This window comes from Neophocaena asiaeorientalis, unplaced genomic scaffold (genome assembly GCF_003031525.2).
Source record: "Neophocaena asiaeorientalis asiaeorientalis breed wild unplaced genomic scaffold, Neophocaena_asiaeorientalis_V1.1 scaffold258, whole genome shotgun sequence".
Lineage (NCBI taxonomy): Eukaryota > Metazoa > Chordata > Mammalia > Artiodactyla > Phocoenidae > Neophocaena > Neophocaena asiaeorientalis.
Window position 1 is genome coordinate 5,890,558 of NW_020172591.1, and position 23,007 is coordinate 5,913,564.

The 23,007-nt window shown below is 35.5% G+C and overlaps 1 protein-coding gene across 3 annotated transcripts in view; it reads left to right on the top strand.

Annotated features, from left to right (window-relative positions):
* Positions 1-23,007, top strand: part of MAP2 (microtubule associated protein 2) — a 276,003-nt gene that overhangs the window by 188,196 nt on the left and 64,800 nt on the right. For all 3 annotated transcript variants that reach the window (XM_024738399.1, XM_024738400.1, XM_024738401.1), the window contains exon 4: positions 10,760-11,044. In XM_024738399.1, the coding sequence (XP_024594167.1) occupies positions 10,783-11,044 (262 nt within the window). In that variant the 5' untranslated portion in view covers positions 10,760-10,782. The remainder of the gene's footprint in view (positions 1-10,759; positions 11,045-23,007) is intronic.

Consider the following 23,007-nt stretch of genomic DNA (forward strand, 5'->3'; position numbering starts at 1 on the left):
AACGTTCATGACAGGATGGGCATTCAACTTGTGCTTGAACACATCCACTGACAAGGAGTGCATTAATTTCAAAGAAGTGCAGAAAACAAATGGGGCAACTGATTATCCTAGAAGTCCATATACACTTACTATATTTAGAACAAGATTTTAATCTGAACATGTTCAGAGGCAGAGCTTCAGTCGCATGGCTTGTGTTTGTGAAAGAGGAATTGTTCATCAAAAGATAAAGGGACTGAGCAGATCAGATAAAGTGGCAGAAAAGAGCACAAGTGGCATATTGTTTATAACTTCCCAGGACTTCATCCTTTCTTGTCTTAAAGCTGAAAGAAGATCCTATTCATGGAAAACCATAAAGTATTTAGTTTTTAAATAAATCCTTCACTTCCAATTCTCCATCCTTTTTTTTTTTCTTTTCATAACTCCTATTTTCTTCTCCAACTTTTCACGTTTTGTTTTTTTTTTTGTTTGTCTTTAATTCTAGCATCTTATTTTGTGATGTATAGCACAGCCTCCAAGTTTACCTGGGTCATGACCCTGGTCCCACCTCCTGTAAAGAAATCTCTGAAGCATCTTGTCCTCAAGCACTGATTGCTGTTTTTACGTTGTAGCCCCTTTAACACCCAACCAGTTCCCTATAAGGTGGTTCTCAGGTGTCTGAAACTAAAGGATCTTCATTTGATGGTGGTGCCAGTAAATACTTAGGACATACTTTTTTTTTTTTGGAAAACCTGTAATTCTATAGAATAGGCCTTAGCTTTGTACCCAAAGGAGATTTATTTTTACAGTGCTTTATTATGTGACACTGGACAAAGTCTGACAAATCTGGAATCAGATTTCAAACTGGAAAAAGTTTAAAACAAAATTATTAATTGTCAAAATCCAAATTAAAATTTCCCTCCTACGCTTTTTATCCTTTTTATTTATGCTTAAAGAAAATTGTATTAAAATTATTATGATTGAATTTTTCTTTATATGGTAAAAGAAGAGTATTGATGTAAGGGTCAAAATTTATCCCTTCAAGAGTTCCCTTGCTTATGAAACACACTAATGTTTTGTCCATGTCTAAGTTTGTACACCTAGTAAATGGGAGAACCAGTATTCAACCCTAATTTTCTTGTTAGAAATCTATTACTTATTACACTATATCTCCAGGTCCTTAGTGAAATATCATCAGTAGAGGCTAAAGCTTTAGAGCATTTAAATATTATTTATTTCTGGTATGTATACTGTATTTATTAGTTCTTTTATATAATATGAAAAAGGGCCAGAAATAATATACAACTGTGAAGTACAGGTTGTATGCCATGGCCACATAAAGCTCCTTACCCAGTTTAATATGATAGACTGTTATCAGTGGAATGGGTGTGTGAAGTTAGTGTCATCTGGACTGGATTCTCCTAGTTCCTACCCCATTCCACCAACTCCTTGGCAAAAGAGCAAGCAATGGATGGATATTAGTAGATTTGGCTTCTCATTCCAGATCTCCCTGGAAGTGTCTAACTTTGTCAAATAATTTACTCTCTCTGGCCTCAGTTTTTCAATATGTGGCAGACCATACATTGAATCCTATTGCTAAAAATGTTCAAATAAAAGCCACAAAATAACAAATAATAGGTAACATTTGTTGAGCACTTCCAACTTGCCTGGAATTATGCTTTATTTGTATTACCTTATCTAATTCAATCAATAACATAGCATTGGCTTGTTGTATACTCTGTGTCCATTATCATCAGAAATAATGATGCACTCAACAACTCTCTTGATGTGAATTGTTTATTAGTCATGGTGTGTGGTGAAGAATGAATCATCCTTATCGGTATTTTACAATCAGCCTGAAAAGAGCAGAAAAGACGTGAAACAAATACCTGGATTTTCAAATTTTCATGTCATCAAGAACTTTTCCTCAGTTTTGTATAGAGACAAAGAGAAAATACATAGGGTTGTAATTTGTTAGTCAACAGCTATTTAAGCTTAGAACTCCTCAGCATTTGTTAGGAAAGATACAGATTCTGCATAAATTTCTTATATTGTTAGGGACCCAAACAAAAGTTTCTGTTTTGTAGTACTGATATGGATAGTTAGTAGTATAAAGCATAATTGAGCCTACATGGAAAAGGGAAACAATATTCATATGCTTAATTGTATTATATGACTTGTTGTTGTATTCTTTTGTTCATCCTTGGATATGTATCAGTACAAAATTAGAATCCCAGTGTTTTTATTGAACTGGCACATTACATGATGACAGGGCAGAGCATATCACAGAAAACATTCTAGAATTGCTAATGCCAAGTGCATTATAAAAATGGAGACATGCTTATCTAGCACACAGTGTATTTTTCCTTTAGATTTTCCAAGCTTTCATTGTTTCTCCTTTTGCCAATTTTTGAGAGTATTTAATGTTGCCTGGTAATAACTATAATCAGTGACTCTTTCTGTGTTTTGTGATCTTTCTAATGTTGTAATCCAAAGAAAAACAGTGAGGTTGTGGTTTTGTGGGAATCCCAAGAGAAAAAAGTTCTTCTTGACTAAATGACATTTTCGGCACACATCTCAACTATCTAGATATTAAATCCTTCAGTTACTCCTTTGAGGGCTTTGCTAGTTCAGAATATCACATATTCACACCATGCCTATTACCTCACATCCATCTCCAAAGTGATCTAACAGATAAAGAAGATTATAACTGGATTTGAGGTATTTTAGGCAAAGTGTATTTTTGTCCTAAACCGTTAACGAGTGCCAAGAAGTATCTGAAATAAATATTCTAAAGACAGCTTGAATATGTTGTTAAACTGACCAAGGACTAGTCACTGTTTTCACAGTGTGCAGTAGGTTTTTTACCACAGAAAATGGGTAACTTTAAACATTCTTCTGAGACATTTCTGCTTCCCTCAAGTAGGATTAGACACAACAAAGAACTGGCGTGTTCCCAGGAAGCTGACTGAAAGCAGTGATTGGACTCCATCCCATCATCATAAATGTCCTGGACTAAGGCAATGAAAGATCCAGCTTCTATTTTTGAGAATGACTGCCTGACCTATCGAGATAATTGCCTTAACCCCTTACTCCAGTTATTCTACAGGGATATTTCATGTGTGCATTTCTATCACTCCCCATTCTTTCCTGAGGTCCTGTGCAGCAGGCTTGCCTGAAAGCACCAATCTTCAAACTTCAGTGTTTCACAGTCATCTGTTAAACCTGTTAAAATACCGATTTCCAAGCCCTATACCCAGAAATTCTCATTTATTGGTTGGATGTTGGAGGTGATTGGCTAAAGACACTTTAAGTTACATTGGAATAGATGATCCCCAAAGAGCGTTTTAGTTTCATGTTTTAAAGCCTTTTTCTGAGAGGGATGAAACTGTTTATCTTAAAGATATTTCTAAACCTGTATGTTGCATGGTCACTACTATGTATGCTAGGTCTAGAAGTTTGTTCTACTAAGCATTATTTTTCATACACGCTCAGTGGAGTTAGAACTTGAGTCGCTTCTTCTACCATGCCTGAAAATTAGGTTTCAAAACCATTCTTCTCTCACTGATTGAGCTAATGTTGGCCAAATATCTGTAGCTGACAGAATCTTTTTCCCTGTGTTTATCTGGATGTATTAATTAATTCAATATTCAACAAATGTTTGAAGCCCAGCTTATGACTAAATGGCCCTTTGGTAGGTTTGAATATTACTGTCATGGTTTGCTTGTGTGCATCTTACTTTTACATAACCCTTTTCATACTTTGAAGGAAAAATATGAAAAGCTCCAACCAAGTAGGCAGAAAATTAGAGAATGGTTTCTTTTTTAGTAAAAATGTATCTCTGATTTGCATTCTTAGTCCTGGATTTGCCCTGAGAAATGAAATTCATTGGTAGCTCAGACAGCAGAGCTGTCAGGGACATTTTCTTCTGAGTGTTTCTGTTTAGTTGTTATTTCTTCTCTTTATAGTGGAGGAAATGTGACAGATGTACCTTATTTTATTTTATTTCTTTGTATCTGAAAGCCCTTGGGACATATATGCTCAGGAACTACTGTTTGGTTCGCTTAAATAAATACATTCACCACTTGCTTTAAAGAACAAAAAATACAGGAACTATCAAAGCATGTCAAATTCGTTTTAATGTACAATATGCAGGCAGTTCAATGATAGATCAAGGTCCAGATGAAAATGCTTCTCTTTTTAAACTAGCCTTTAAGCACATTAAGTTTTAATGTACACATGTGGTTTTGTAACCTTTAGGGAGAACCAGCAAAACTGTATTACTTGGCCACCTTCAAAATAATAAATACTTTGTCATTCTAAAGTTATCATTCACTTATTAGCAACATTTGCTTGGATGTTAATTAAAAGAGTTCTAGGGAAAATGGATAAAGGAGAGATACGTTTTTAAAAAGCCATGTAATGTTATTTTTTCTAAGAAATTATATTTTCATTAGAATTTAACTTATAACCTGTCTGAAAGATCTAGAATATTAAGTGAAGTTTTATAAAACACGTTGTATGAAAAAGATCGATGTCTGTTTTGTATTTTATTCACTTTATATACATGAAGGTTAATATCAGAGCTCTTGTGTGCTAAATAATATTATGGAATTTGCTCAAAAGAATGGTACCCTATAATAAAATGTCAGAAGGCAACAGATACAGTTATTATTTATTTATGATATATATCCTGCCTGACTTGAGGAAAGATTTGATACGTTTTACAATTAACTTATATATAAATTATATTTATATATAATTTATTTCTATAAACAGACACAGTACCGAAGACTTAGAATGAGGTAAATACTGCAGTTAAGCATTAAAGGAGTTCCTGGTGATTAAGGGGAAATGTGGGAACAGATATATTACCTGACTAAGAAATATCAGAAATAAGCAAAATACATTATCTCATCTTATTTCTAAATTCTAATATAAATTAACTTATTGGGTGTATCCTTAAGCAAGGAACAATCATATCACAAAAGACTGTTTTCAAGAGTGATTTTACAGATTTGGAGGCAGACTTTTAGGTTGCTTGTGGGCAAATCCAAATTTTTTCTTACACACACAAAAATATGAATTTATTTAAGTATCTGGACAGGTACTCAAGTAAAGTCTCAGAGTTTTGAAACATAGAACATTATAGTCTTAGGCCTGGACAATTTTTAAAGCAGATGCATTTAAATACAAGTGATTCTCAATATAGTAGAAATCTAATTATGGATGTTGTAGTCAATATTCTAGAAATCTAAGTAATAGCAGGACTGACTGACAGACCTACCCATAAGCTACAAAATGGGTCTCCGAGAACCTGCATTAATTATCATATAAGATAAACACTTTCTATTAAGTAATTGAAAATTAGAATATGTCTATCCCAAACCATGAATTGAGTTTTGCCATCACAGCCTTGTTTTATGTTGAGCTGGATATTTCCCTTTTTCTTTCTGTTCTTTCTTTTGCTCTTTGTTGTTGTTCCTTCCAGTCTTTTATTTGCTTTTTGTCTCTCTCTCAGTATTTCTTAATTAGAATTATCTAAGGGCCTTGGCTAATTGTTAGGCTACTGATCCATAGAAATAAAAACCTTCTAATCAACATGCAGGAAGGTACTTATTTTTTACTCCGCAACGTTAAACATATATGCATTAAATCTACCTAAAAGCAAAACTGATGAATTTTACATATATTAAATAGACAAGAAATTCGTTTTTATACCGTTTCAACGTAGAAATTACTCTGTAGAAAGGCTGTTTTCATTCAGGTTATAGCAGTTTTATTATCATGATATAAGAGGATACAGGTTGAATCTTTAGCAAGTTAGAAATCTGATCAATGCCACATCATAATGTCTGGCTCATGTCATTGTAATCAAAGGATAATGACAGGTTGCCAAACACTAAAGACTCTTACATTTTTTCATAATTATCCATCAGTGATATGAATCAGAGTGTAGCCGTGATTAGTAGGTTCAACAGCTGGTGTGAAAAAAAACCTGCATGCTCTTACCAAGGAGCACTAGCTTGAGAGAGCCAGGTCTAAGGCTTATTAAGGGAAAAACTGGAAGAACTGGAATTTTAAAAGCTGGGATTTTGGTGAAAGAAGAAATGTCTGTCCTTAGAGAACTTTCAAATATCAGAAGGAAATTGTTTAATAACAAATGGTGGCAAAGATTGAAGCTCACCACTCAAGTCTATAACTAACATTTGTGGTGGCACAAGACCTTCTCTTAGCTTTTCTTTCCAACTGTATATCTTAATTGGGAAGAAGCCTGGGGCCCTGTTTTATGTAGCATAATAGCCATGATATGATAGAGTCAAGTGAAATATCTCATTCTCAAATCAAATAAATAGAAATTTGAACTTCTTGGATTTCTTTTTTAAAATCCATATTACAGGCATCTGTATCCTCATTCATATTGGCATTTGTGTTTAGCCCTAACAGCTAAGATTCCGTTGCAACTTATTATGAATTGTAGGTCAATGTCTTGGACTTAGTACCTTTTTTTTAAAACTCAGGAATTTCCTTGCTCACATTATCAAGCTAGGCTTTTGGGAAGAGGGGAAGGAGAAGAGTGTAGGTAGCTTCTCAGCTTGCTTTATCCATCCAGAAGATTGTATGGCGGATGCCCAGCTGTTCACCAGTTAGGAGCAAAGAGGATTTGTGATCTTTTGCAATATGGAGAGAGGAGTCTTTTCCATTACACAGTAGGAATGGGATGTTACAATTCCTGGTACCTCACAAGTTTTCTTTAATAGAGTTGGAGAGAATTTGCCTTTATCTCAGTTTTCTTATCTTCTTTAATTCCACAAGCCCAATTTTCAGACAGATTCAGGTAAAAGTAATATTATACATCAGGAAGAAGAAACTAAAGGAAGCTGTGATCACTTTGAACTATGTTTTAACACCATTTTGAGGAGTAGAGATAATCTGTGACCCCAAAACATTGATTGGGAGTTTAAGTGAAATTTACCATGAATGGGTGGTATTTTAGTAATACCATGTTGTGATTTTAAGTGAGAGAAGCTAAATAGTGTCTCCTCTGTTTCCAGCTGCTTTTCAGTAAAACCTAAGGAAATCTTTCCAAATCATATTTTCTGTCAGTCTTGTCAGCAATGCCAGTTCTAGCTTGAAATCTCCTAAAATGATTGTCACTTAATAGAGAGTTAGACTATGTACATTTCAAAAGCCCAACAAATTAGAAAGTGATATCTGACTGATCTGTATACATTTTAAGGAGTCTTATCTGAGTAGTCTTATCAGGAAGCCAGATGATGCATTTTAGATAATAAATTCACTTTATTTGTGCCTCTGATAGTAAGTGAAATCAGTGTAGCCAGCCTGCCCTTTCTTCTTCCAACATTAGTTTTTATTGATTACTTAAAAAGAAAGAATTAAAAACTCTAAAGTATTAAACACTAAGGAATTCACTTTTTGAATGCCTGGTCTCTTGAAAACAAATTATCATAACTTTTTTTTTGTTGTTGTTGTTGCGGTACGCGGGCCTCTCACTGTTGTGGCCTCTCCCGTTGCGGAGCACAGGCTCCGGATGCGCAGGCTCAGCCGCCATGGCTCACGGGCCCAGCCGCTCCGCGGCATGTGGGATCTTCCCGGACTGGGGCATGAACCCGTGTCCCCTGCATCGGCAGGCGGACTGTCAACCACTGTGCCAAATGGATGATTACCAAGTAACACACTGCTCATTTCCATGTTGGATCTTTAGGTTCAAAATGAAGATTTTTAGTCATTGAAAAATCTTTTCCAGATAGCCCTAGGGGAAGAATTGCCAATTTTAGCTGGGAGTTATGGGTGCTCATATTATTTTATTTCCTTTGAATATCTATGGCTAGAATGCCCAGAGTTAAACATGGGCTAAAGTGCAAACCTAAGTATTTTCCAAATCCTTTTGGAGATGTTAATAAACATGGCATCAGATGAAGGTTCTATAGCCAATTGCTTGAGATGCTTTGCACACCACTTGCCTTCCCTGAGATTCCCATGTGCAGTAGAATAGCAAAAGCTCTCAGAAAGCTTGTGTTATACATGCCCTTGTAACTCAGCATCTCTCAAGCTTATTTGAGCACTTTACTGCTGGTGATCTTCCTCCCCAAAACACATAATCAAAGACTATTCATGAAAAAGTATCAGACAGATTTCAGTAGAGGGCATCTATAATTTACCTGACCAGTATTTCTCAAGGTCATCAAAAACAAGGAAAGTCTGAGAACCTCTCACAGCCAAAAAGAACCTGAAGAGACAGGAAAACTAAATGTAATGTAAAATCCTGGATGGGCGTTCTAGAAGCGAAAGAGGACATTAGGAAAAAACTAAGATAATCTAAATAAACTATGGACTTTAGTTAATAATAATGCATCAGTATTGTTTCATTAATTATAACAAATGTATCATACTAATGTAAGATATTAATAACAGAAAATTGCGTACAGGGGATACATAGGAAATCTCTGTACTGTCTGCTCAATTTTTCTATAAATATAAAGCTGTTCTAAAAATATAAATTTTTTAAAAAACAGTATTAGCCAGGCATGTACTTTTTTGTGGAAAACTTTTTCTATTTACAGGTATTCACTCTGCACAAAAAATATTTTGGACCGTATAAGAATATGTAAATTTTATTTAAGCTGTTCTGGTAAAGGAAAAGTAAAGAAATCAAGGCATGTAAAGATAAGGGTGCTGAGCCAACAGTCTCGCTAGCAATAATATATTGTGATCAGAGTCACGCTTTGAATGTAAATAATTTATTCAGCCCATTAGATATATGAAGATGCCGAAACAAGATTATGTTTCTCAGAAGAAACATAACCTTCAGACTCCCAATTTAGGTCCTTTGATAGTTGACTAGAAGACAATGGCAGAGTGGAGTCTAGAACACTGCAGAACTGTCTTTATAAAAGATGTAGCTAAGTGTTCAGGTGTACACATGGAGTGGTTAGTTCTGAGGACACACTCCTCCCATCAGGCTCTCATGTCCCAGACACTTGCCGTGTCTGTCTTGGGATGTTCATTCAGTTCTCTGTGATATCTGGGAGCAGATTTGCAAGTAACTATTATTGGACTTACCAAGTTTTCAGGCTCTTCTTCCTATGCCAGCAATTCCAGAAAAACTACTGAAAATATTTTATATGTAATGACTGGTGGTATGATGACTGTTAGTATAATTATAATAATAATAACAAAGGTAGTAACTACTATTTATTGAGCTTGCCAGGGACTTGTGCTGAGCTCTTTATTTTATTCTGTTTAAACTTTGCAACAAACCGATAAACTAAGCATCCTTGTCCTCATTTTATATATGCGGAAACTCTTCCGTGCATGCAGTTCTTTGTACATCATCAGTGCTGTGCGGATGCTCTTTGGTTTATTCACAAGCCCTTCAATCAATGTTTTAAAAGGTAAACTTCTTATCTCCTATTTAAGTATGCTCATAGATACAATAAACATTATATAGAGACAAATAAATCCTTATGGGAAACAATTGCTGCGGTTAGGGGTGTGTTATCATCAAATTAGTTTAAAAGAGTTGATTCATCTAGTTCTTCCTGGTATGAACAGAAAATTAGAATAGGGACCTGAGAATAGAATGAAATTCAGTAAAAAACAGACAGATCCTTATTAGGAATCTGATAGGAAACTTACTTTCTTTACAGCTTAATTTATTTTTGATGTCTCTAAACAGAGCTTGGTAGCCAAAAGTAGATTTGTTTTAATGCAGTTTTTGTTTCCTTGTTTGGAGGGTTTTGTTTGAATTTTTGAAAGAAAGGAAAGTGTTCTTAGTTTCCATCAGAGACTCTCATTGTCTATGTTATCATGAGTATAGGGACAATAGACCATCAACAAAGCTACATTGCTGGCAACAGCTTTTCAAAACTGAGTGATTTATCACCTCTCATCAACTACATCTCTAAATTTAGTGGCATCGGCATATAAGTGAAGGCCGTGCGGTATCTGCCATTTGCTTAACACGTACAGAGCACCTACTCCACGACTTATTCAAACTTTACTATAATTTACAGCCACCTAGTATATGTTAGTGATTTAACTTAATTGACTTAATTGTGAAATAAAACTGTAAGTTATGACGTAGGCCAGATATTATAATTTTTATTCTCTATGTAAGATTTATACTGAGAAAATTTCATTCCCTTGTAATCTATACATAGGGCTTAGAAAAGTTTGCTGAAAAATTGTCAAAACTATCTTTCTCTTAATACACAGTACCCAGCAAAACATATCTACCTGGTTTGAATTGATCATCTTTGAAACTGAAAGGGCTAATATATTGGCCATTGTCTTTTCTAGGTTTCACAGAGTTGTGGTTTAAAAGAGTATTTGGGATAATTTTCCATAATCCAGCATTTCCCCTCAGCCATTCTTTTCCCCACTCTTTTCTATCCAGTTTTGTCACCCTACAGATTTTCCCTATACTAAAGAAGTCCTTTACTGTACAATGTCACATGTCAGTGAAAGTTAGCTCAGGTATGTCCTTAAATGCCAAGCACTAGTTTTAAGAAAAAAAAAAAAGAGTATATGTAAACTGATGGTGATCCTATATTAAAAGAATAGATATTCCAGAAAAGATCTGTAAAAACCAAGGTGTTAACAATAGCTACCTCTTGTTATTAAAAGTGGGTTGTCGAATATGTTTTTTGACCATAGCTAATTAGTGAGTTTGCTATAAATTTTCCCTATCTTAGTACTAGTAATATCAGATAAGCTTTCTCCAAAGTCATGGCTGCCGTTTTTCCTCTTCCAATCACAGGAGAAGCCACAGGACGTTGAAGAATGGCAGATGATCGGAAAGATGAAGCAAAGGCGCCTCACTGGACCTCAGCTCAACTAACAGAGGCATCCGCCCACCCACATCCACCTGAGATCAAGGATCAAGGTGGGGCAGGGGAAGGACTTGTCAGAAGCGCCAATGGATTCCCGTACAGGGAGGATGAAGAGGGCGCCTTTGGAGAACATGGGTCACAGGACACCTACTCAAATACCAAAGAGAATGGGATCAATGGAGAGCTGACCTCAGCTGACAGAGAAACAGCAGGTAACTAACGGCTCTTCTGTCACCAGGGCTTGCTTTGTGCTTTGAAGTCTGTTTAGGCTGAAAGTGAATTAATTTACAGCACTGATCTTCTTTCACTAGTGCTAGGACTGAAATTCCAGTCGGTCAGGGGAAATAGACACCAAAAGGAGAGAAAAATCATGGGGACTAGCCTGACATTTCCCCCAAATTAGTTGTATGCTCAATCTCATCTCCCTGTTTAGTTTTTACCACTTTAATTTTGGTAGACAAATGGCTTGATGTGTGCATGTTTTGCTAGTAACTGTCAGCACTGTAACTTACTGAAAGAAAACTTCACGAATAGTTTCTTATTGATACTCTTGCATGATACTGGACTTAACTCGATAAATTGATAAGAAGCATACTTACTTTTTAGGGCAGAAAGGAATGTAGAGTCTATCTCCCAGCCTTTAAAAAATAAAAGAGAAAAAGCAAAGAAAACAAACACACACATACATACGCAGGAACCACTTAATACTTCCTCAGGTAGCTTTTTAAGAACTAATATACAGATGCTTAAAGGACAGCATAATATAATTTAATCTTAAGTACTTCCTTTCAAAGTGTAATTTCTACCAATAGTCCTCTTTACTATTGATGATATTGTCATTAATGGCTTAGAGAAACACTAGCCTGCCCTATAATATTCTACACCATTATTTCCCTTCTTTCTGTAATTCAGAATTTCATGCATTTGAACACAGCAACTTGCTGACATGCTACTCCAAAGACAGTAAGTAAACTACTAGTTAGAAAGGCTATACCGCCTTCAAAATCATCCCGTACTTGTTCAAAGATTGGTTTTCTACAGTCAGTTAGTTAGCAACACATGCAGTGTACACTCAGTTCAAAAAACATATTTAAATTTTAATGGGCAAGTACGATAGGCATTTCAAATATAGTATGATTTTTTTTTTTAATCCACTCATTCAACAAACTACTATTGGGCATTTTCTATGTACAAGCTGTGCCAGGGTATGTGCAAGGAATGGACTCTGAACTTCACAGAGCAGATGATCTAGTAGCAGACATTAGACATGCGCATACAATTAATTCAGATACAGAGCACGTGTGTTAAGTATCAAATAAGCAGTATAGGAGGACAAAGCTAAAGAGGGATTGTTTCCAAACAAAATTCCCAAACTGTGCACAGAAGCATCTTGAGGTGTCACAGCAAAGGCACAAGAGTATGGCAGTGTTCTAAATACTCAGAAGAAACACTGTGATACTCAATGGCTTTCAAATACTGCATGAACTATTAGTTCAAGAGAGTTCCGTATCACTACTAGATCACACCACGTTCCTTTTCAAGATGCCCTGTCTTTGTGAAGCTGCATTTTGGCAGTTGCTGTGATAAAAAAACAAATACCCTGCAGAGATGTCTGTGGAATGGAAAGAGAGGGTGGCAGTGTCCAATCTAATTCAAAGATTTGAAAAGCTGTGCAATGCCCTATAGGCACAAATGTCACATTAGTAAGAAATTGTGGTTAAGAATGAAATAAAAACATTATTTTTACTTTTCATGGTTACAAGGAGGGTTGAAAGAGATAGTAGAGTATATAAAATGAATGACTCAAGAAATAGTCTATTAATTACCACTATTGTTATTATGATTATCAGTGGTGGTAGTTGTATCTCTATGGACAACAGGGCACTCTGGGTCTAGGAATATTTTTCTACAGCTGAGTGTAATTCAACTTGAAGAGGGTGGGACTTGGGTGTCAGGAGCACTAACTGGGAAACTTTTGAAGGGATTGAGGCACGAAGAGTTGAGGACATGTTAGAACAAAATGGTTGTGGGAAGGAAGGAGATAACGTGAGACCAAGATTTTTCTCATCATCGTCCCCTGCAGCACTTGACATTATACCTCGAGGACTCAATAAATGTGTGTTGAGTGAGTGGTTGAATGAATGATGCAAAAAGAAGAAAGTCCTTTTCAAATTAATGGTGAAAACTATTGGAAAGTCTTATTTTGTCTCTTGAACTCTCCCTAGTTGACGCTCACTGACTATTATGGAGGCTTATTACATACTCAAGTAAAAAACCACTGTAGCATGCTTGGTCAAGCAGTAGAGAACCAACATCATTCACTATTTCATTTTTTTCAATGGTCTTAATTACTTAAGAGCATCAGAAAAATGTATTTGCCAGGTCAGTGTGTCCTTGCCAGCTTCTTTGAGAAAATAATGTAAATGAAAAAGAGACTAACAGATGTTTCTTTAAATTGTGGGTTCAGGACCATCCAGAGACAGTTTTGAATTCAGCTTAATATATATCAAATGAATATTGCATTACCTTTGGGAGACTAATTATGTAAGTTTTGTATGTATATTCAAAGTGACAAAGGTTGTGTAAACAGCCTGCTCTAGGTTACCAGAGTGATGTTTCAGTCCAAATTATGATGTGATTTTAAATCAATGTCCCTCCAGAAAGAACAGGCCAAGTATTGAATCCATCAATTATCCACATGTGGAAAGCAGTAGGAGAGGAAAAAGTGTAAAATATTATCTTCTCATACCCACAGAGGATTTTCCAGTGATGTTAATCTGCAACTAAATTTCTCTCCAAACTTTAGCTTTAATAAAAGAATAAATTATATTATTGATGGTTTATATATAACTGTTTCACAAATCACAAACACAATTATCCCCGGTAAAAAGAAATGTTCTCAAATCTTAGATATGTTCTTTAAAAAGGCTGTCCTTTGATGATGGAGACCATTGATACGAGCTGGCATACCCAGTGATGTTAATCTGCAATTAAATTTCTCTCCAAACTTTAGCTTAATAAAAGAATAAATTATATTATTGATGGTTTATATATAACTGTTTCACAAATCACAAACACAATTATCCCCGGTAAAAAGAAATGTTCTCAAATCTTAGATATGTTCTTTAAAAAGGCTGTCCTTTGATGATGGAGACCATTGATACGAGCTGGCATTATATCAATAATTTGAGGTGATTATTTGAAAGAGGACCAGGCTATATATTAGCCCACTCTTTTATCATTCCATATAATGTATTGGTATATTGCAATTTCCCCTATAATGGATATTTCTCAGGACATTGTGAACATGAAACATTTCCCAGTGACATCCTCAGCTATATGCTAGCGTGTCCAGACCATTCCTGGTTAAAGCCGAAGAGCTTTCTTCTACTTTCCTTCTTTGCTGTGTAGCCTTCTCTTCATTCTTAGAAATAAAACTTTTCCTCAACATTGTTTATTTTTATTTAGCTCTATAAACAAGATCACATAACAAATGAATTGTAATCATCAGTTCCCCCTCCTTCTTCCTTCCTTTATCAGAGTGGGCTTACTTCACCCAAAGGTCTACCTCATTGTCTCTCATCTACCCTTTTCAATGTGCACCTTCATTTCTGGGCCATAATAACTTTTAATTTGTAAAGGTACAAGGCCATAGTCAGCTTATCGTTGATCTTATGCCCTGAGGTGGTGGGGGAGGCAGCAGGAGGGTAGGAGTTGCACAGGAAGAGCTGGAAGGAAATTATACTTTACATTATATTTGTTTACAGCTTACCCTTCTAGATTTTTGTCTCTTTTCAAATTAGCTTCTAATTTAAAGCTAATCCATAGAAAGGTAGATAGTAGTAAATGCTCACCTATTACTTTAGGAATTTTTCTTACATTTGTTTATTGACATGTCCTTTTTAGAAGCCATGCCACAGAAGCCTAGCAAAACAAATGAGAAAACATTGAGAATCAGGCCATTTAGTAAAGTTATTATTATTGATAAGTGAATAAAACATGTGACTAAAGCAGTCATTTTTAAATTGTTTTCCCTACATGAATAATAAGAGTAAAGTCTTGTAATAAACCCTTCCTCTCTTTTCCACCTTATCTTCATTGAAGAAAGCAAGCAGAATGCATTTTGGTCGCTATAGAGTTTGAACTCTGAGTGAAAATTAGGAGCCTCATCTTTAAGCTTCTTATTCGTGGGTGGGGCCCAAACTCATATGAGAATTTATATCATGATAATATCAAGATAACTGGATGTTAGCTTGTAAGCTGACCTTTCACACTCCTCTTTTTGGGTTTAGCAACCCATCCAAGATCACATGGCTACAGCCAACATGCAGGTCTCCTGCTTTATAGGCAAGCGCTCTTACGACTGCCCCACGCAGCCCGATTCAGAGCCACACGTCCAGCTGCGGCTGTTACCAATCATAGCCAAAGAAGGCAATTCTTCTTCCATTGCAGAACGGTCACATCCATGTACCTTGAAGCATGGCAGAAAACGAGACCTTTATTCCCAGTTTTCAGCGTGAATGGAGAAAGAAAAGAGGCAATTCTGAGAAGTTTACAGATAGCAAAACTTTGAAGTATTTAAAATCATGCTTTCGTGATTTTGACTGTTTTAAGGTACAATGCTTTGAATACTAGTAAAAACACAGTCACAGTATAAAGTGCCTTCGTGATCATCAAAAGCCAGCATCAGGTATCTCTTTGAGTAAATTTAAAGATTTAAGGGCATTCCTTCAGTAACTGCCCCTTGATTTCCCAGGGCTGCTGTGTTTCCCCAACGTTTCCCTGGATTCTTTCCAGGTCTACTCCCTGTCAAAGCAGTGAGATCTGTAAAAGCTCTTCTGGGTTATCCATGGTCAGTTTTTCTAGAGTTTTTCCAATGGAGATGCACCTTCTAAAGCCTGGCCTACCCTTTCATATCTGCACGACTCAAGCAGCCAAGTCATGAACATAGTCGGATATCTAAGTTTATTGTTGCTGAAATTATAAATTTAAGCTTGAAAATGCACAGTGGAGAAAAATGTTGTCATCACTTACAAGCAAAAATATGAATATACCTTTAAACTTCTCTCTTTCCCTTTTCGATCTTGGAAAATTCATCCTTTTCTGACCTCCCCATTCTCCCCTCCTCCATCCCCAGATTTGAGAGTTACTGGTAGGAGTCACCATCCCATTTAAACTGTGGCGTATGGTATGTAATATATATTAATGTAGGCAGAGCGAAATAGTACAGGACCATTTCTCCTGTGAAACGACTGAAGCCATCCGCACGACCCCTAAGGCAAATAAACAAGCTGGCCTAACAATACAAGAGGTTGCAGATTTTCCTTTCCTTGTTGTCATGCCAACCACTCATTGCTCTGGCTGCCATTTCCCTGAGCTCCACAGAGAGGAGTGTGCTGAGCAGTTATTTAGCATTCAGGGCGGATCTGCAGAAAAGCACACAGCCTCACTGCAGAGTGTCTGGCCCGGCGGCGCCGATGGATAAGGACAGAGAATGGGGATCTTTTCAATGTTTTCCTTCGAAAGGTTAGGCATCGGGGGCTAGAAAGAGTGAGAAAGACAAGGATTGATAGAAAAGGCATGAGGTTTGTATTTGTCACGTTTGCTTTGTCCTATGTGGTCTCTATACTATTTGAAGGCAGGTTTGGAGATTGGCTTCAATCATCTGTGACTTGTCTTGTTGGTAAACAGAAGGATCTGAACCTAACTGGGGGCTAGCTTGCGTGGACATTGTCATAAAGAACCTTGGTAAGGTATGAGCTTGTTTATAGCAGGTATTGCTAACTAGAGCTTATAATATTTCACAAATTAGAGGAAAAGATAGGTACCAGATACAGTTGTTTATTTAAATGTGCAGTTAGAGGGTAGTTCTTCCTATAAAAAATTACCTTATATCTTTCTTTGCTCTTCAGCCGAAGTCTTAGAGTAGAATGTGATTGTCTTAAGCCGGTAATTATGAAACAAAATTTAAGGAAAACTTGGTTTCTCTAGACTCCTTTTAACTAAACCCAATGATGCAACAAATAAAACATGATTTTATTCCTTGGAATTTTAATAGCCTACAAACACTTCGAGTTGTGAAAAGCAAGGCTCGATGTAACACAATATAATATGATATTTTAAAATTAAGATTAATTTGCATACGCATTTACTCCCATGTATGGTCCTCCAGAAAATTCCTCCCATGCACTTGCGGAAATCATTCTCTTTTCTTTATTGTCTTGTTTTGTGTTAAATGTCAGAACCACATCACAAACACTTTAAAAAAACCTATTTTATCATTTTGTTTGGTCTACTGACACTTTGAAAAATTGTGTTGAATTTGAATCTTAATCAATGCAACAGATTTGAGCTAAGAATAATTCAGAACTACCTGTAAAAATTATTGTCTCGCTTGTTTCTAGATGTAAATATAATTTAATGCCATTGTAGTTTTTACTTGAGCCTTTCTCCTAATCCTGTATTTTTCAGACCGTATCACATTTTCTCCTAATTTGCTGTCATGGTGGGTCATCATATTTTTCTTTTAATATATTCCAATTATTTGAGGTTTTTAAAATCTCCACTAAGAGAAGATCTCTAAGCAGTTCGTAAAATCTTTTTTATTTGTAGTGAGTAGCTGACAGTAATCAGTCATGGAAACAAGTTTTCCTTGATTCATTTTTCAACCCTCTAAGCCCGTGTTTCGGTTAGGATTATGCATGCACAGCCTTTATCTGTCCCTTGTTCAATTTCTAAGCATTCTCTCCTCACAAAAGAGAAAAGACAAAAAAAAAAAAAAGATGAGAAAAACTTTAATACTAATTTGGAACAAATAAGTTTCCCTAATATCTGGGGAATATATTCATCATCAATCAATAATGTGTTTTTTGAAAAGTATGATGTATATATAAATTGATTATATTGCTTGTATATACCTGAGAAAAGTATCTGTCTCTGTATACCAAATACCCCCTTGAGGGTTGGCTTCAGGTTTGATTTTATTGCTGTTGGGAGGTTAGTAGGCTGGGGAGTACCAAACAGTCATCACACCTCCCTCTTTTCTCCCCGAGCTACTTGAGATGAACTGACTTTCTGCTTCAGTATATCAAGCCCTCTTGCTCTCTCACACTTCACTGCACCTTAGCATGTTACGTAAAACACTGCTTTGACTGTCTGGGGAGCCTGGAAATTCATACCAGGAGCAGATGAACAGAACAACTGGTGCTGCATTGCAGACCTGGTAGTTTAAGCATGATCTGACTTGGCATCATGAGTCCCCAGGGGAAAAGGGCACTGCACGCTCGCTGCCCTCTCACTGTGTTACTCGCCTCACAGAATGAGTCACCATTCAACAACCCTCAGAGAAAATACAGTTCTAAAACCAGCCAAGCTGATAAGCAGAGAAAGAGGAAAGCATATGTCCTAGGCTCTCATGGCAACTTTTAACAAATATGCAAATGGTAGGTGGTTATTAGAACACAGAAATGAGAGTTAAATATCTGCTTTTACAGTTGATTTCAGCAAAACTCAAACTTCAAAAGATATTAGGCAAAATGGATACCAAGGGAGGAATCAAGGTTCAGAGAAAAATCATGTATAATAGAGACGATTCGGCCTCAGCAGCCTGAAAATTAGACTCAATATTTTCTGTCCAGATTTTGTGTTCGGAAACATAGGTCCAAGTGGTGCTGGGAGCTGAGCACCTCTGATTCTTGCATAAGTGACTCTAGCATGAATGGTCAGTCCTTTGATTGAACTAACAATCTTCTCTTTTGCAAGCAAAGATAATTTGCCAAAGCAATCTGTTATGGTTTCATTCGTGTGCAGCATCGTGAAACAAGTGATGGAAAAATATTTTGAAAGGGTACATACAACAGAAGAGATTATCAGAAGTCCATGATCAAAGATCCAGAGCTGATTCATTTTATTTTCTCAAATGAATCTCTTCTTCTTTCAAACATCCCCATGTACCATGTTTATATCTTGCTAATAATAGCATTGATCATATCAGAACATTTTACTGAGGTTACTTGTTACTTGTTTTAATCCCCATCACTAGGTTCTAAGTGTTTTGAGGTAGAAGCTGTGCTTCATTCATCTTCATGTTCCTTCTGGTATATAATGCAATGCTTATGTTCCATAGTAGGTGCTAATAAACATTTTTTTGAAGTGAGATAAAGAAAAAGAGCATTAGTATCCATGTTCTGTTTTGAGAATGGAAATGACATCAACAAAATGGGGCTACAAAAATTACACCACAGTGTAAGCAATACATTTGTGGGAAAGATGATGTTAGAAAGGAATACTGGAACTAAAGAGGCAGATGGAGGAACAACGAGAGGAGGCTAGCTTCAAAGTAAAGACTATAGAACTTGATTAGGACAATCAAGTAGGAACTCTGAAATATGGTTATAAAGGGAATGTCATGGAGGGATATAGCAGAAGACTTGATATGTTCTGAAAATAGGAGTGAAGGTTTGAAGCAAAGAAAGAAAATATATCTTTGACTTAAAATAGCAGTAAGACATTTGATTAGAAATATTGTCTTGATGATGAAAACAGCTGAACTGGGAAGAATATGAAAAAACAGGATAAATGACCTTTCTAAGAGACATCAATAACCTAACAGCTAAGAAGTATACAGATATTGAACGACGTTTCTTGTTCATTCCTGCAAAATTGAGCCTCATGTAATAGAGTTGGCCTCGATAGAAAATGATACTGAAATATCCTGCAAACAAAACTCTAAAATGAACGTCTTTGTTGATCCTATCCTCTGGCTGTAAGGTAAGGATTACCTCACTGCTATAGATCAGCAGGTCACACAAATTTCATTTCTGACAAATGGACAAACTGAATCTTAAAGCAAATTGATGTTCTAAATCATATGCTTAATTATACTTCTGTAAAGGAATATACCAGTATTATCTTGGAGAGATGTTATGTATCCTGCTTTTGAAGGTTAACCTGAATAAAATATCACCAATGTTCTTTTTTACTCTACTTCATCTGTGAGTCTATAAAATTATTTGAAAATGATAAGTTCTTAGGTAATAAACAGCATTTCCCTATTGAATAACAGGGATATTTATTCACTAACTTTAGGGAAAATGTTTCAATTTCAATTAGATATACTTCTCTAGTTTTGTTATTTTAAAAAATGATAAAAGCTGTTCGTAATCAATAATTTTTTTCTTTTTGACATATTAAAATGAAAGATGCTCCCATTTACATTTTCTAATTCTAATCATTAATTTTTTCAGTATTTAAAGGACTTTCTTTTTCTCCAAGGAGGAAAATAATAAAAGGACAAGAAAAACAACTACTATTACTTTTATAAGCAATTTTTGAAATGAATCAATTCATTGGATACTTTTTCTCCTTGTTGCATTTTGCATGTTGCTATTCTTTACCTTAAAGCCAAATTATATTTTTCTCTTTCTTTAAAAATTACCTATTGGCTGTTTTTCTCATCAGCTTGAAAAACCAAGGTTTGTGACTAATGCACTGAAAAGATTGGAATAAACCTCCCCTGAGAGCTTTACCAGAATTGCCTTTTCTCAAAAAGAAAATTGCACTAATTTGGCCTAAGTCACAAAGCATGTAAGATAGTCCTCCAGACCAGTTCTCACCCAATTCTTATGTCTTGATCGTAGTAAAACAAGAAACAGAGAAATGGGTTTGAAGCAAATACAGATGCCACTTTCAAAAGTCACATTTTAGGAAACGAAGTTCATTCAATCACGATAACAGTGATTTCTGACCTCGTGAAAATATCTGCTCTCCGACCTAAGAAAAATTTAGTACTTGAAATGCTTTTGGACCACAGTGAACTTGCACATATGATCTGAATGCTGTATTGAAAACACTGCTCAAGGATTTGGCTGTTTTGGTGACACGCGTTTCCTTTCTAGTTGGATTTCACTGTTTATGAGTGAATTGAAGCTACCCTAGCTGATAATTTAGCGTCTTAGGACTGGAATCACCAGAGAAGGTTGATTTTTTTTTTTTAAGTGAAGGAATAAAAACCTCCCAAATTATGTTTAACTTTTTTAAAGTAAATTTTAAAATAATGAGCATTTCTTCAGTTCTAACTAGAAATGCTTGAGTCACCTATGCTCAGATAATGGTGTTTCAACTCTTCCTTATGTTCTCTGATGTAAATAGGTGTGAAAAAAACTATAAATACAAAATGCCTTTCTTTGTTAGGTCTGTGGAAAATGTTAGAAAGTATTTTTAATATCTATTTGATTAAAATGTCAAGGTGTTTCTTTTATTTTTTTCTATAAAATGTTAACTGTAATGTTTCAAATAATATAATGATTGCATTAAAACTGAACTTCTCTTCTCGTAGCTTTTGGTCACCTTGTTACTGTCAGACCAAGTCAGCCCTGCTTCTGCATTTCATGTTGCATTTCAGAATTATCCAAGAAAAAAAAGAGCACAAAGTTCCCTGGTTTCATAAGAGTTCTTACTTATACAACAAACTTCTCTTTAGGAAATCAGACCCAAGTACAAGCTCAAATAAAACATTTTTTAAGGATGGAGGACCTCTGTAAAAGTTGGGAAGGAGTGACTGATAATGTAGCAGGGGAATGAAAATGAATCAGAGAAACCAAGCTATTTTGGGTCATATTCTTAGAACCAAAACTTGGCCAGCCTCTTCATAATCAGGGCTATTGTATATGAAATATTGAAATTGTAATTTCATTTTGAAAAATTACAAGTCCTGTTTAGAAATTTTTTATATGTCAGGAATAAAATAATAGATATTTTCATAGTAAATTGAATTTTCATTGCCATAGTTTACTAAGAAAAATTCAGGACCTTTTTAGCTAACTTGAATTTTCATATCATCAGGGAGCCCCTTATAACTCTTCCCTAGGACTGTGTTTTTTATGCCAAATGAAGCTCTGTGTTTTTTGACTTTGCATAGCGTATGATTACAGTAGCATCTGCCAATCCAAAGCTAAATTATGAAGTAAATAGAACTTGCCTTGAGCACCTTCCCATTTGCTTCCTGAATCCTATTTCTTCATTTTCTTCAGGTTGTCAGCAGTCACCTGCAGATACTACATATGCCCAGGATCCCACTCTCAATGCCATTTGCAAAGCGCAGTTGCCCTGCCCCATGTTAGGCTACCTACCTAGCTAGCATTACATTCTCGCATTTTTCTCAACACTGCCACCCCATCAAAATTGATCTACCTTTCTCTTTCTGCTGCATTCCTACAGTAGAACAACCAGAGCTACTGCCATAATGAGTTACAATTTTATGCTTCCTAGATATCATTTGCTTTCTGATATAAAGCGTCAGTGTCTTCACATAAAGAATGAATATTTTGACAGTTTTAAGTGCGATATATCACCCTTGGCACCCACAATTGGCAAGTATTTCTAGAGGTGTGCTTGGTAACAGTGAGACCCACTACACAGAGAAGAGGTATAGGCTGAAATAAGTAAACAACATTGAAGCAAAATCATCAATGTAAAATCTTATTTCAACAGATCCCTAAGGGACATTTTCTAAAGTAGGATTTGTATGTTATTTTAAATTTTCTGAAGATAACTTTGAAATTACTATTATTGTTCTTGTTTGTCTTAACATAATGAACTTTTGTATCCCATGATTGGAGAGAAATTCATTTAATAGTATTTTCCATGGGATGTATTAATCCAGAACACAAAAGAAAATTTTATTCTAGAATAATTTTTGGCATAAAGAAATTTTAAAATTATATTAAAGTCTTTGCTTTTTAAATACTATCATAATAGTACAAATATAACATTGGACCTAACACTCATTTTCTTACTTTAAAAAATTATTTTCTCACTTGCAAAGTCTATTGATTTTGCTACTCAGACACCATGGAAAAAAGTCTTTAACTATCAGCAGTTTTGCTTGTTTGGAATTTTTCCAGGGAAGCGGTCCTCCTTCTCTCAGGTTGTGACTGAGCTTAATTTAACAAACATTAGTAAAGGATAAAAGAAGGATGACTCAAAATTATCTTCTCATTTTCTTTTGTTTTCTTTTTCACCATAGCATTTTAGTTTTCAGAATTTCACAATGTAATTAATTCCATTGTCCCTTTACCCACAGTATAATTGAAACATTGTTCTCAGGTTATATATATTCAGTTATAATTTGAAAATTATAAAGAATTACCATGTGCACTTAGTGACTTAAAGTCTG